This window comes from Trypanosoma brucei, chromosome 8 (assembly GCF_000210295.1).
Source record: "Trypanosoma brucei gambiense DAL972 chromosome 8, complete sequence".
NCBI lineage: Eukaryota > Euglenozoa > Kinetoplastea > Trypanosomatida > Trypanosomatidae > Trypanosoma > Trypanosoma brucei.
Genome location: NC_026741.1, coordinates 1502336 through 1516959, shown reverse-complemented (window position 1 = coordinate 1516959; position 14624 = coordinate 1502336). Strand labels below are relative to the sequence as shown.

General features: G+C 51.0%; 2 protein-coding genes across 2 annotated transcripts; both read right to left on the bottom strand.

The window, feature by feature from the left end:
• Positions 1 to 502: 502 nt before the first annotated feature.
• Positions 503 to 1408, bottom strand: TbgDal_VIII5860 (50S ribosomal protein L17, putative; the record flags this gene model as incomplete). The annotated part of the gene is made up of 1 exon (XM_011777622.1): positions 503 to 1408. The coding sequence occupies one exon, from the start codon at positions 1406 to 1408 to the stop codon at positions 503 to 505; it is 906 nt and encodes a 301-aa protein (XP_011775924.1).
• A 475-nt stretch (positions 1409 to 1883) lies between these two features.
• TbgDal_VIII5850 (hypothetical protein, conserved) lies at positions 1884 to 14495 on the bottom strand (the record flags this gene model as incomplete). The annotated part of the gene is made up of 1 exon (XM_011777621.1): positions 1884 to 14495. The coding sequence occupies one exon, from the start codon at positions 14493 to 14495 to the stop codon at positions 1884 to 1886; it is 12612 nt and encodes a 4203-aa protein (XP_011775923.1).
• Between the last annotated feature and the right edge of the window lie 129 nt (positions 14496 to 14624).

The following is a 14624-nucleotide window of genomic DNA, read 5'->3' as shown; positions in this document are numbered from 1 at the left end:
ATCAAATGCAGGCCGTCGGAGTGGGAGGGACACTCACCAGTTGTAGAGGCGGTTACAAAAACAGGCAAACGTTGTCGCCTGTTCAACGGCAGTGGAGTTCTACCACTGTGAGCCTAATTTGCTTATATATATATATATATATATATATATATATTCCGGCAAACCCTTTTCTCTAAATGACTACTACTCACCTGGTTCCACCGGCAACAAACTTAAACCCTCTCCTCCTTTCCCGCCTCTACACTAAAACAAAGAGAGCTAATGAAGTAAAGACAGGGCATTGTCCACACTTTCGCAAGTAGGGAAGTTGACGACGATGTTACGAAGGCACGTTGCGTACGCGAACAAAAAAAGAAAATGTAGAGAACGATAGCAGAGAGACGTAAGAAGTCGTCTACGACGCGCAGAAGATTCCACATAATCCCAATTCACTTCAGTTACCGATGCTCTTCATCGCGACCAGGCTCAATCAGATGAAACGCTTTCCAAACAACTGCATTTTTCATCCGACTCGCTGTGGCTGCGGACCATCACCGGCGGGGGACGGCTCCCCACCCTCACCCGCCGCTGTGTAGCTTTCATCGTCAAGATCCAAGTCTTCATATTCCCCCGTGTTTGCAAGCATTTCGTTATGCCATTCCTCTTCCTCCTTCTCTGTCCATAGAGGATCAACATCGCTTGGATGCGGCACATTCCGCACACCCCAGTACCGCAGCTTCGCGTGGCGGAGACGCCACCAATGGTGAAACTCTTCTGTTTTGAATTTGCTTGCCCAACGATCAAATGCCATTTGCATGTGCGGTGGACGCTGAATGCCCTTCTCCGTTTCCACAATACGTGGTGGGAGGAAAAAACGCTCCGGTCCTGCGCTGTAGTCTTCGCCCTTGTGATTGTCACTCATATCCCGGTTCTTGTACTCGACGAAATACATGGCCACTGCGTCGGTACGGCGGCGACTCTTGAGGCGCGTCATCATGGCATATTTCGCGTTCATATCCTTGAACCGACGCGGGTATTCATCAAAGGCCTTATCCACCATCAGGGGGTCATGCAGAAAATATGCAAGCTGCTGCCGCGAGTCCGTGTCGCCCGCCTTCGCGAGTTCCACCACGTGGTCTGCTAAAATTCGTAGCGCTGGGGCACGTGCGCCTCCAACAATGCAGTAATCCTTTCGAATCATTTCTGTGACCATGCGACGGGCGATTTGTTGCCGGTGGAAAGGGCTGCGGGCGCGAAACTTTGGCAGCTTCCCTCTTGTCCAGCCGTAATCCGCCATGAGGGGCTCCGTCGTGTCCCACGGCTTGTAGGTAATTGTGGGGTTGTCGTCAATACCAGCGTAACGGGCCTTGCGCGTGCACCCAATAACTGGTGGCGCCCTACCAACTACTAGGAGCGTAATCCTCAGCATTGTACTAAATGAAGGTGGAATAACAAAAGGAGACCATAGGATTGGGTGCAAACAGGACGAACAACGGGCGTAAAATGGGAGTGAAAGAGCGAAATACTAAATAGGGACACTACGATCAGCCCGACGCGGCGTCGTCTCTTCGAGAAGCGTCCACGTACATCGGCGAAACAAGTAACTGAACGCCAACGATCAGATGCAAAATAAAAAATATGTTAATTCACACTTCACTCACCACTCAAGGTGGTTTCGCAGAGCAGGCAGGCAAAAACCCTGCGTGCGGGGGAGGTAGGGGAAGAAATACGATAAGAATATATATATATATATAACAAATCGATCGGAAAAAAAAAATAGATAAGTAGCGAAAACGAATAACGTTACAACATACAGCAACCGGAAACACTCTTTTTGAACGCACGTGTTTACCAACCATGGAGGGAGATGGTGAATAAGTGAGTACCCTGCCAGTCAGCAATAACTAGGATTCTTTAATTTTTCTGGTGCGGCCCGCAGCAACTCCCTCAAGAAAGCAAAGAACGCCCTCCAATACATCACAAGCTTTGGTGTGGATTATATGAGGGAGCATATTCTTAGTTATACCAAACCAATTGAGGATTACATCAACGTTCACAGCAACTGCACCACCGAAGCGTAACTGAGGGGCAAACTGCACATTGCGCAGCGGTTTCATATAGCGCTTGTCCGCAGCTTTCTTGCCTTTTCTTGAACTCATATCAGACAATGAAGTGGCCACAAGCCCAGTTACACTGGAACTAGAGATGGCGATATCCGCATCGACACCTCCTCTCTCCCCTTCCTCCTCTACAACAGCTGTGCTGGTTGGGGCTCTGTTATCCGCCCCCGGTGGTGTCATCGGCATCGAGCCTTCAGGTGCGTTCCACATGTCATCAATCTCGCCGAAGCGCTGGAATGGTTTGGTCTTCTTCGTCGCCTTGAAGGATCGGACGAGTTGAATTAATTCCTGGAAATCCTGCAAACCAGGATTACCTGTCCACGGGTGCACTTGATGGAGGGTCATCACATAACCCACTTCACTGCTTCCAACTTTCTGACGAGTGTAGAATTCATACCTGTTGGTGCCGTGGAAACCAAGAATAAGCACCTTCGTTGCTCCGGGTCGATAAAGCTCCATGTTGTTTGTATTAATTTCTAACACCCGTTTGACTACAGTGTCCTCTTCGCTTGGACACTCCGCAAACGACAAGGTTGCATGCGGGAATGTCGCTATGATGCAACCTGCCTTATCCACACCGCCCGAGGCGTTGCCAAGAAGGATGGAAGAGCGATCAAGCACAACCTCTATTGACCCGCAGGGAATGCGAGTGAGTTTGTTGCCCATAAATGGAATATAGGAAGTGCTCTCTGCATCACTATTGCTACTGCTGCATGTCCCATCCTTGCTTTTAATGACCTTATCTTGACCCTGTTCTTCTTCTTCGGGTATCGCAACGAACGATGGCGTGATATTGAAATTGTCATGCAAGGGTGGTCGACCCTCTCGACCGCTTGACCCTCTACCGGCGCGAGTTCCAGAAGCATGGAATCCAACCTCCTGCTCAGCAAGGCGACCACTTTCTCCCTTATCCTCTTCTGGTGAGGTGTGGCCCGTCTCCATGCCCAATTTCGCCAACTTCATTTTCGCTGCCGCACTCTGCTCCGCGACAATATTACACCAATCGGTAAACGTACGCACGAAAGTGGGGGCCGTACTTGGCGTTATGACTACGTTACTGCGGCTCAAGGATACGTCCAGCCTCACGTTTGTCGCAACCCCTTCGCCCGTGCTGTCCATGAAGTTGAGGATAATTTCCCCAACCTGGCCCTCGAGTAAGTCCCTCAGTTGCCGTTCCTTGAACACAGCATGCAACTTCTGCGCGCAAAGCAAGTATCGGAACGTCCGCCCTGCAGGGGACCGCACGACCTTGGTTGATCCACCACTATTAGATAGAGAGAATCCCTTTAAATATATTGTGTCAACCCTCGCCACACCGGAAAGAACTCCCTCTGAGCGGAGCATGATGCTCCTCACCGAAGCGTCGATACATACCTTTTGCGCCTGATCAATGGACGACTGTGCTATCACCAGTGCGAGGCTCATGCTCCCCACAGACACCAAATGGGCGTTACCAGACCCCAAGTCGACCCGCACATTTCCGTGTGATCCCGTAACAGCAACAACTAACGACCTCTCCGCCTGCTTTGTAGCACCCCCGCGCCGCCGGATATACGGATTGGCCTTCATTTTTTCCCTGAAGATGGCAGCACCCCGATCAAAAATGCGGTTTATGCTGGCCAGCGACTCTAATAAACTACGCTGCCACAACGCCTGAAAAATGAACATCTGCGACACGTATGGAGCGCGCACCGTCAGCTCCATCTTTCCGCTACTTGATGCATCTCTTGGAAGGTGTACGTAGACGTTCGTGAGTACCAGAGCATTATCGTGCTGTTGTAGTGCTGCTTGCGCTTCCACCTCTTGCAGATACATTTCCACGGACTTCACCTCCATCTTGGCTTGACATTCCACACGCAGACGGCGGACACATAGTAGTAGTAGAACAACAGGAGGGTTGTACACTGGTACATCCTCAATCCACGTAGTAGATGGTGTCTGAATCCGCTTTATAAAGAAATCAACACTTCCCACTCGATCATCAAGGGAAAGGGTGAAGCTTATGTTTGACGCGGGCTCTGTGGTTAGCACAAGACGGAACTCTGTAACACGGATCTGCACACTAAGTAATCTCCGTTTCCCATCACTATGATTTTTTGGCGCATCCTCGTGCCCATGCTGAAGCCTTTTCTCTTGATCCTGTAGCGAAGGTGGTGATGTTGTCTTTGGTCGGTGAGAGTTCCCCAAGCGTCCCAACTTTTGGTGCGTTACTGCCTTCTTCGATTGTAATTCTGCATTTGATAGCACGGACAGGAACGCGCGGGGAAGCGGCAACGCCACATCTGCAACAGTGGAGTAGCGGGCGAGATGTTTTATTTCTTCATCCCTCTCCCACACTTTGACAAGTTTCAGTGTATTGGCAACGTGCTCTGCACTATCGCGAGCCTGTATCACCTCCCATTCCTCAATCTCGTGGGCTAGTGAAATTATGGAGGGATCTATTTCGATTGTGTTTTCCCTTATCTCCACGCGGGCGATAAGTCGCTCCTCGTCTGCCATGCTCCCACCGTAGCTTCCCATTACCATTGCTGTCACTTCGGGGAGAGGTATCTTAAGTAGAACAGACATCAGCTTTTTGGCTGCAAGTCCGCTCGGAACCCTTGGACTACCCGGAAACTCGGCTTCTCCGCCTGGTGCAATGGGTTTGAATTTCACCTGTCGTTTTGAGGTTCGGTTTACCTTGTTCACTGTGCTTCCCAGTTGCTGCGATGACGCAGTAGTGTTGGTTGCGGTACCTCTTTGAATAGAGTAAACATACATTTCACCCGCTTCAAGACGTGCCGTCACGTCAAAGTTGTACAATATGGGCGTCAGTTCAGCCTGTTGCAGCACACTAGTTACTGGGCTCTCTGGATCAGTATGACGTGTCCTCCTTCCTCTTTCCCGCCTATATCTCTCGGGACCACCAGATGCTGTATGTATACCAGATGGTTCTGCAATCACCTCTGCTGATTTTGTCTTCGCGTCCGCGCTGCCTTCGCGGTGCCGGAAGACGGAAGAAAGAGATTTGGCCGACATCTCATTCGTGAACTGGCTGAGGATGCTTGCAGTCTGTGTGGACACGGAGATCTGCGGGGCACTCATATCCATTACCGACCCAATGCTCACGCTCCTTCCACACCTGTTGATATGCAAAGGTATTTCAATAGAGTTGAACGATACCTTCGAAAGCGAACTGCGGTACTCTCCCTTCCCGGGGCTCGTGAGGGTACCAATACCACCGAATACGTGCGTGCTGCTGAGCACACTTCTGGCTGATGTGCCTCGCTCAAGCGGTGAGCCGTCACTGCAGTAAAAGTGCGCATCACTAAGCATAAACTTCGATGTAAATATCTGCCTCGTCCCTGTGGAAGAATCAGTGGCACCCAAAAAAGCACCGATACCGTCGCTTCGCAGTGCCCCTACTGATTTGGTTGGCAACAGGGGCACTCGCTGCTGTGACATGAGGGCTCGGCACACAACAGTAGTGCCCTCCACCTTCACCTTCATCGCCATAGTCGGAACAAAGTCCTTGCGGTTTAATAAAACATCACTGGGGCATCCACGGTGGGAGGCGTCGGTGGTACCCTCCAATATTGTACGATAAGGCGCGTCCCCAAACGGGACAACAGCAAGAAAATTAGTCATCGTCACGAAGAACTTATGGTCGGAGGTGGTTTGGAATATACTTCCCTCCACCACGTCCTCACAACTTGGTTCCACCGAAAGCGCAATTGAAGCGCGTCGCTGACTTGCCCCACTTTGCCCTGGTATTACATTGTTTGTTAACGCAATAAGGCGCTCTACCTGTTGACGTTGTGTGCTAAGCATTTGTTGGCTTTCCCGCCGCTCTAAGCGCGTTAAACGCTGATACACAGCGGATTTTGCGAGTTGACGGTGGTATTTCCGACTTTCGCGCCTTGCAGCTCGGTGCATTTTGTCCGCCAGTTCCTTCGCCTCATCAATTGATTGCTGCAACAGTTGAGCTAACCCAACGCGGGCGATAAGAAGCGGTGAAAATATGGCCACGTTCCAGCGAGTGGCGGTATTGCCCACGTTCCCCAAACTGCGAAGACTTACAGAGGTTCTCACAGGCGCAGTTGCAGCAATGCTTTTAAGTGCTGAGTGGAGTTCATTTGTATCACTCCGCCCAGTGGACAATGTGAGAGACGTTTCGAATAGACCCCATATAAACCCGTTGAGCGTGCTGATCGACCGCTTTCGCTCCTGATCCGGTGAATTTGGCAACGAAGACGACATCAGTTTTTCTTTCGAAGATCTCCCACTCGAGCTCTCCGCACGTTTCTGAAGGTACTCCGACTGGTGAAGGAAGGTTTGAAGTTGATCATAGTCATCACGGTCCACAAGGGCGACCTGCACATTCGCGACTTTCAGAGTCATATGGGACCTGCACAAGTCATCATCCTCGGTTGTGTACATCCTCCCCTTTAACCGCCAGACGGAAAATCGCATGTTAGTCATGGAGGTAAGATAAGATATGCGGAGTCCTTCGACCAGCAGTAAAAAGTTACTCTTTCTCCTCTGGTTGTCTTGAAGATTTAAATTTCCCACTTTTTGCTGTGGATCCACCTGTTCGGCTTCTGGTTTGAAAATCTTTGTAAGGGTTGAGCGTACGGTCGACGCCCGGTTGAAAATAAAAAGCAAGTGACTAACGATGATGGGAGACACGGTCACTTCCACGGTTTCTGTCAGGCACATGCCCGAACGCCTTAGCCGATCACTGTTGTAGAAAATGAAAATATTTGGCAGACTCATTGTGTGTCTTCCAGACGTTGGGCTGGACGATGATAGTTTGGTGGGATGCAAATGCCCCTTTAGTGCCAATCGCCCCTCTGAGGAGGCATTCAAGAAAAGCGACGCAAGGGGAATTGTCAGGTTAGAAGTCATATTTTGTGGAAGGTCACTCTGCAGAAGCGTGTCACGAACTCGCAAAGAACAGCAGCATGCATATATCTTGCTCTGTGGTCTCACCCCGAGGTGATAGCCGCCGGCCAAAACCGTCTGCGAAGTGTACATTGTTTGTAGTACCGACGGGCCCAGCCATTCGTGAACCCACTGTTGAAGTTGCGGCTGCACAATTTCACTAGCCTTCGGTCGATATGGCAGTGATAGCACCGCACTTCCAATGTCCACTTGCACATTGACCTGTTCACCTTTTTCAGAGCTGTCAGCTACCCAACTGGTGTCTGCTGGGTCCGTTTTACACCCTTCGGCACTACCCCGAGGGCCTTCTTGTTCAGCATGGTGCATGTCAACCCGAAGCTGTTTAGTGCTCGCAACGAAGACGCGCGGATCCTGACGGTGGGTTTTCTCACTCACCTCCTCATAATCGATAACTTCAAACCCATCTGTACAAGGTGCTACCACGTCTGCAACGTATTGCAGCCTCATGGTCTCCGCTGCGAAGAACCCGCTATTTTTCATACGCAGCTGAGGTGTCACGGAAGGAGGAGTGGGATAGTGACCCTTGGGGGCGGCTGTGCGGGCTCTGTCCGCCCATGCACGTAATTGCCGTTTAATCCGCTCAGAGAATGCTTCTGTTAGAACATGCGTCTTCACGCACTCCCGCGAGTTGATAGCTTCTGCCCGCGCTTCCCCAAACCCCGCGAGCCCAGTACCCTTTATTTGGAGAAAGTTCATTTCGGACTGAATCATGCACACATCAATGTTACCAAGTGCAAAGCTCCCTCTAAATGTCACCTGGTTACAATCATTCGCCGCGTCTGCCCGAGGTTGACTAGAGAATCCACAATCCACTTCTGGTGAGCCTCCCTCATCATTCGGGGTTTTGGAACACTTAGATTCAGATATGATTTCTATTGGCGAATCCGCTACCCATTCGCTCCCCTTTACCGCTCCCATGATATGCAATAGTGAGGGAAAACACCTCGCCACGGCATGCTCCACTTCGCCAATAAATTGAATCTGCACCGTACTGAGTTGGGGTGGTCGACGCTTCCATTCCTGACTCGGTACAAACCCTGAACACACTTCACTGGAGCTCAATGTCACCGAAGAATTCTGCCTCACAAGGGGCCTCGATGGGACGGACAGGGGGTCGTGCGCGCGCTTCATTGGTACCCGCACGACAAACTTCGCTTGCAGTCGGCTTATTTCGACCACGTTGGGACAGCGCGTGTCCACGCGCAAGTAGTGACCGTCGCGGGACACGTCTAAGAGTTCCAAACGGACAACCCGTATGGACCCCACACCCTGAAAGACGCGACTGCCTTCAATGCCATAGTTCCGGGTCGTTGGTACAGCAGAATGTAAATGTTCAAAGTGCGCCACAGAGCTTCCCGGCGCACCGTGGCTCCCCTCACGGGCCTCGTTGTCATCGTTGTGGCTGCTCCAGGTTTCTGGTGAAGGTCGCCCACGGTACCAGCGAGGATATTCTTGTGCACCCCAAGCTCCATTAAGTCGTTCCCACAACGCCAGTGTAGAGTGCAAGTAGAAGAAGAAGTCGCGAGCGGCGTGAAAGGCGATAGTGTCTACGGATAAATGGTAGATGCCGTTTTGTATACCCTGGGTGTTTTGATGGCGCATGCGGCCACGAATCGAAGTAAAGTATAAGACGGCGAGTGTGTCCTTTCTGTCATAATCAATCCCTGGGACCCTCACAAACGGGTTATCGCTCCGAAGGAGGGGTTCGTGCTCGATCTGGGTGATGACAGCGAGAGATGAACACGTGGTGGACAACGAAAACGTTTTCGTCTCATCCTGCCTTGTAGCGCGTGGCGGTGGGTGTGTTTGTTGCATCACCACTTGTGCCGACCGCGCGCATAACTGCGTGTTGTAAACGCCACGTGCCCGGGCATCGTGCACCACATTATCTGAGGGCAGTGGAAAATCTGTCACAACACTTATTCGTGTGGATGGAATGCAGACGCTCCAGATATCCACTTCAGAATACCAGCGCTTCTGATGCGCGCGATTTCGGCTTGGCTGCTTGCGTGCAAACAGATTCTTCATCTCCTTCTCAGCGGGAGTCGATGAACTTTTAATCAAGTTCCGCATCCCCTTCAAACCACTTGTCTGCCTCATATGCCTCACCGGCAACATTGGGGCCGCTGCAGTGTCTGCTGTTTCTCCTCCATCCAGTGAAGAATAAAGGTTATGTGTGGCAAACACGGACTGAAGCCTTGTGTTCGCATCGAAGAGTAGCTTTTCCACAAAGTCTTGTGCCACAAGGCAGTTAAGTGGTGCCAAGAATTCAACATGCACCTGTTTGGACGTGGTGCCTTCCTGCGAGCGTTTGCGGTTATCGGCAGTCCGCTTCGCCCACATTGCCGCCCCCTCGGCACTCCAGAAGGCACTCTCACCTTCGCCACCAACACTGCCGTTACATGCATCAACTGTTCGCTGCAGCATACGAAGTGTCGGGGTTGTGGGTGGCCTTTTCGAGGGAACGAAACCCACTGTGGGCATCGGTGCCCGGAAGTGGGTTCGATCCGTCGCGATCACACGCTTGTTATGCGCTGTGTTGTCACACCCATCGGGCGTGTCTTTCTGGGAATCCGGACAGTCAAAGGAGAATCGGCGCAAGAAGTGTGTGGAAGTGATTAGCTTTCGACTCAACGTAGTATTACCCTCCGATGCTCTTGGCGATGCAGACACTGACGACACACAATCCAGTGAGTTGGTTATCAAGTCATTGCACTCATCCGGAAGGTGGTCCACCCGCCTACTGAACTCATCATCAGGGGTGTGGCTGGTGCTACAGATGCCGCGCTCAAAGACATCATCGCTTTCACACAGCTCTTTCATCATATCATCCTCATCACTATAGGAGAGTAGCTCGTCTGTTTGTGACACACATGTAGCGAAGACGTTCGTTTCGCTTTTATTGAAACTCGTCCCATCGCTCTCGTCACTTTCAACCAGCGAGCTTCCACCCGCAGGTACGCCCATTCTGGTGTTCGTTAGTGTGGATACATTTCCAGCTGATTGTTCCGCTTCTCTACCTGAGCACTTAAGTTGTTGAGGAGGTGCTGCGGTGCCCTCGCATCCCTGGCGGTGCGTGGCCTCCGTGGGTCCGTCTTCATTCTTGCAGTCCTCCACTGAGTCTCCTCCGTTCTTTCCATCTTGATTATACACTGGTAATTTGTGAAGTACCCCTGCACTCCGCAGCTCCCTTTCGTCTCCTTCTTCCTCTTCCCCTTTCAGAAGGAAGGACAAGTGCGGGTCGTCAGCCCCCCCTTTTGAGTCCTGTAAACTTTCGTCCCGCATGCATGGCCTGCGCACGTGAGCAAGCGCTGACGTAAAGAACCTGTCTGTGTCGTGTTCAAACACGAAGTGGCGCTGCTTCTTCCTGTGTATTTCGAGCCCTTTGTCAAAAGGGTAGGCGACGCTGCGCTGTACCTGAAGTGATGTTTCAAGACGAAACACCTCAGCAAAGGGGCTTGTCTCATCTTGGCTGTTGTGGTTGCTACTCCGGCAATATCCACACAATTCAATACCACGGAGAGCGGCTGTTGTACGCACATTGGAGTTGAGATCATTCTTGGTGGTTGAAACCAGCTGGACGCCTGATGGAAACTTTACCTCAAAGTAATTGTCAGGACCCACAGCCACACAGCCCTGTACAGAAGGTATTGATACGAGTATCGTATGAATTGCGTAGTCCTTTGCAGAGTCCTCTGCTTCGTCCAATTGCTCAAGAAACTCCTGAAATCCACTTGCCACAACTGCGGGAACTAGTTCGGAGAAGGGAATCTTCAGAAACGGCCCACCGTGGGTGAGAAATCGAATAAGCGTTAAGCGTGCGGCTTTACACCTTGCGTTTTCCTCTCCCCGCGGCCTGGGTAGTAGGGAGGAAGTTCGCACGCGTCTGAAGCATGCCGGCGGCCTCCCACTTGTGGGTACACGCCGCCTCCCTCCCTGTGCGGGCGTGGTCAGTACGCAGTTGTCCGCAGAATACGCTGCTACGGTTCGTGCCTTTTCAATTTCTGCAAGCAGGCCCTCATCGCTCTTAAAGAATTGTTTCCTGAGGGTCGTAAATAACTCTGTTAGCAATGCCACCTGCTCCACAGTCATATAGAAGGAGATGCCATCTACAACGCATTCGGACGCACTGTAAAATAAAGTTCGCAATGGCGGGAGCCCAAAGTGCCTTACAATACCCAATGAAACATCACCACAACACAGGAATGTAGAGTCTGCAAGGTCCCCCGTAAGAGGAGCAGGAAGACGACCGTATATTGGGGATATTGTAAGGCCTATGTCTGTCACACTAGCCTGTCTCATTACGGTAATATCTAGCGTGCTGAAGCGCAGGTTCACTTGGGGAGATTTAGCTTCTCCCGTCCGCAGCGTGACGTCAATGTCAGTGAATTTGACCGTTGTGTTGAAGTCCAAACTATTGGTAGGAGGTTGGTCCTTCTGAAGGTACGTGTGGAAGGCACTACGGACGTTTTTCGGCGTGTTAATTTTTGGGTGAATTTTGGACAGTGGCCAGAAAAGCTCGTCTGGTCGCACTACACATGAGGAACCTCCAAATAAGTTTTCAAACAACTCTGTGAAAGTGGCGATATGCGGCGCCATTAGATGACCGCGCACTCCCGTTATGTCAAATTCGTAGTCCAAATAGTTCCTCAACTTACTTTGCCCAGTCTCGGGATCTATCGGGTCCATGTCCTGTGGTACAGTTTGATTGGGTACGTTGACCGTGTGCAAACCTTTCACAAATAGTTTGTCAACGCAGCCAAATGGACTGGAAACGTCGACAAGTTCGTGCAGCGGGTGACTGTGAGGCACCGACAGAAACAGCTCGATGCCTGACACTGATATCTCGAACGGCCGCCGCACTTCCGTGACGGAACTCAGAAGATACGAATCTGAAGGCACCGTCACAAACATGTAACCACCAGTTTTCGTGGACAGCGTTAAGAATACGTTCGCCGTTTTGTCATTGATGTTTTCGCTGTAAATGGCATTGTGCATGTTACCATTCAGGTGAATTTTGAAAGTTCCTGCAAAGATACACTCAAACCTCCTGACGGTTGGTATAAATTCCTCCACGAATAACTTATACGTGTTGTATTCTTCAGTTGTGAAGGGCTTTCCATGGTACATGTGCGGCACAAATAGCCAGTCAAGACAGAGGTCGCCGAAGAAGCTTATATAATCCATGTGCCACCACACCTCTGCATTTTCCATTACAGGAAGAATGTTCCACAATTTGCGCCCATTGTACGGTTTGTCACTAAGTTTGTCAACGAAAAGCTCAATTTTGTCCATGCTCATGCACACCGCGCTCTCCTCCTGTATCGCATTGGTCGCAACCAACACATCCAACCCCGTTAGTAAGCTCTCCGTGCACTGTTTCTCTTCGTGGGGGAGGGGATTTTTCAGCTTTTGCACATACGATGAACCACGCCCAAGCGTTACAGCTACCATCCCCTTCCGACCCGAGTCGCACAACCCAAAAGGCGGGGTAGGTGCGATGGTCTTCCGCTTAAACGGTATGATGAGAGACGTCTCACGTAGGAGCTCGATGTAAATCTCAAAGCATCCGTGAGGTCGTTTCTTACCTAGTTCAAATTTGAGTGACTCAACCGACTGGTATGTATTGGGTACGAAATATTCTTTCAACTGCATTATAGAAAAATTGGACCACGGTCCATGGCACAAGTCTGGTGTATCAATAAGAAGTTCAATACCCGATTTTGGCAAATCAGACTGACAACTGACTTCTTCCCCAGCGTAAACGTTGGGGAAGTCGCGATAGTAAACGAGGTGGGCCGATGATTCCTCCTTGTTACCGATGATTGTCCCATAGTCCTTAATCAGGACGGCGGGCTCGTCGAGTAGGGGCTCTGGTTTTTGCTCTGGTGGCACACCTTCGCAGTATAGGAAGAAAGAATCCCGCCACTTGTCCCACACGCTTCTTGGCTCATGCTGCTCCTCAGTACTTTTCATGGGAAACCAGCGGACACACAACTCCTCTAGCGTTGCCTCCGTGACGAGACGGCATATGTCAACGCTCGGCACGCCTTCTTGAGCTAAATAGCTAAGACCATCAGCCCGCTTAAACCCAACACGGAGGAAATATGGGTGCTCGGCGGCAGCACCGCCAATGTTCACGTAGCTTGTGAAGAGTTCCACTTCCACCGCCCCAACGAAGTCATAAAAGCGTTGCATGATGCTCTTTGTGTTCTTCCGGCGGTGCTGCTCCACGGTTGCTCGCGTGCGCGCACCGTCAAAGACATCCTCGACACCGGTATCCTCTACCCTGCTTGACATTTCTTCCTCACTTTCCAGCACTTCGTGCTGCCGCTGTTCTCTCCCTTCCATGGGGTCGCGTGGAGCGGTGGAATCATTCTCACTTTTGCAAAGGGGTCGGAAGATGCCCCACAAACTTTTGAAGACTGAATCGTTATGCCTCGGCTTCCTCTGCTGTTCGCTTCTTTCCACGGTCTCACTCTTTCGATAGTTTCCCGTGGCGTTGTAAAAGGTGAGTTCCATTCCGTTAAGATGAACACGAACCCTACCACATTTTTTTTGGATGCGTACCAAGCTCATGTCAAGGAGCTTTACAGACTCGGGTGGCTCACCGTTGATTCCCACTTCAGGTTCCACATGGACTGCGGTAACACTGCTGTAATTTCCGTCACCGCCACCCCCTTTCGAATTGGCATCACTGTTACGGCAATCTGGTGCGTAGAACATTCGGGCGCTAGTAGAGGGAATAGATGCACATGATACATTCACCTCCCGCTGCCTGGTGGGGACTGTTCTGTGACTTTCTCTACTATGCTCCAAGTTATAGCTGCTACGATGGCTGGTGTTTTCATCACCGTTGTGTCCTACCACAGAATTTGAGGCACCGTCCACATCAGCCATCTCATGTAACTCCGAGCCCCAGTCCAAATTGTTGAACCTCTCATCGTCGACTAGAGGAGCGGGGTCTGATTCTCTATTAACCGGCTCCCCGCTTTCCAAACGCACGAGTAATTTTCGCTTGGACCGCTCAACGTCGACAATTACACCACGCACCCACTTCGTTTTCACCTTTGCCAAGCACTGTGTTCCCTTCAGATCATCCTTCATCATGAAATCCCGCACCTTTGCCCATGAGGGATCACCAAACCAAGAATCCCAAAAAACAAAAGAAATGTAACCATCCGTGACACGTAGCGTCATGTTCTCGTCCTGATAAAAGAAATTCTGGAAGAATATCCGACATCCGGGAGGAGACAGGAGAAGACCGCCCAGGTGAACTCGTGAGGTTGATGGCAAGAAACAATAGCGCAGAACAGTCTGAACGGCGAAGCTGAGCAGCTTGTGTTGATACATGATGAGAACCATAACACACACAAAGAGAAAGAGTGTGGCGAAAAGAAACTGGAGAAATTTAGAAGTGTCGAAGCCTGTCGACTCCGGTCCCGGCTCCATTTTTTTCCAGTTATTCTACCGACAACCCCTTTACGCCTTCTTTGTGCTGTGTGTCCCACTAATGCTCCTGAGGGCGCCGTGGCCTCTGACTCCGGGAACTCGTTCTCTAGAACCCAGCCTCCCTCGCCA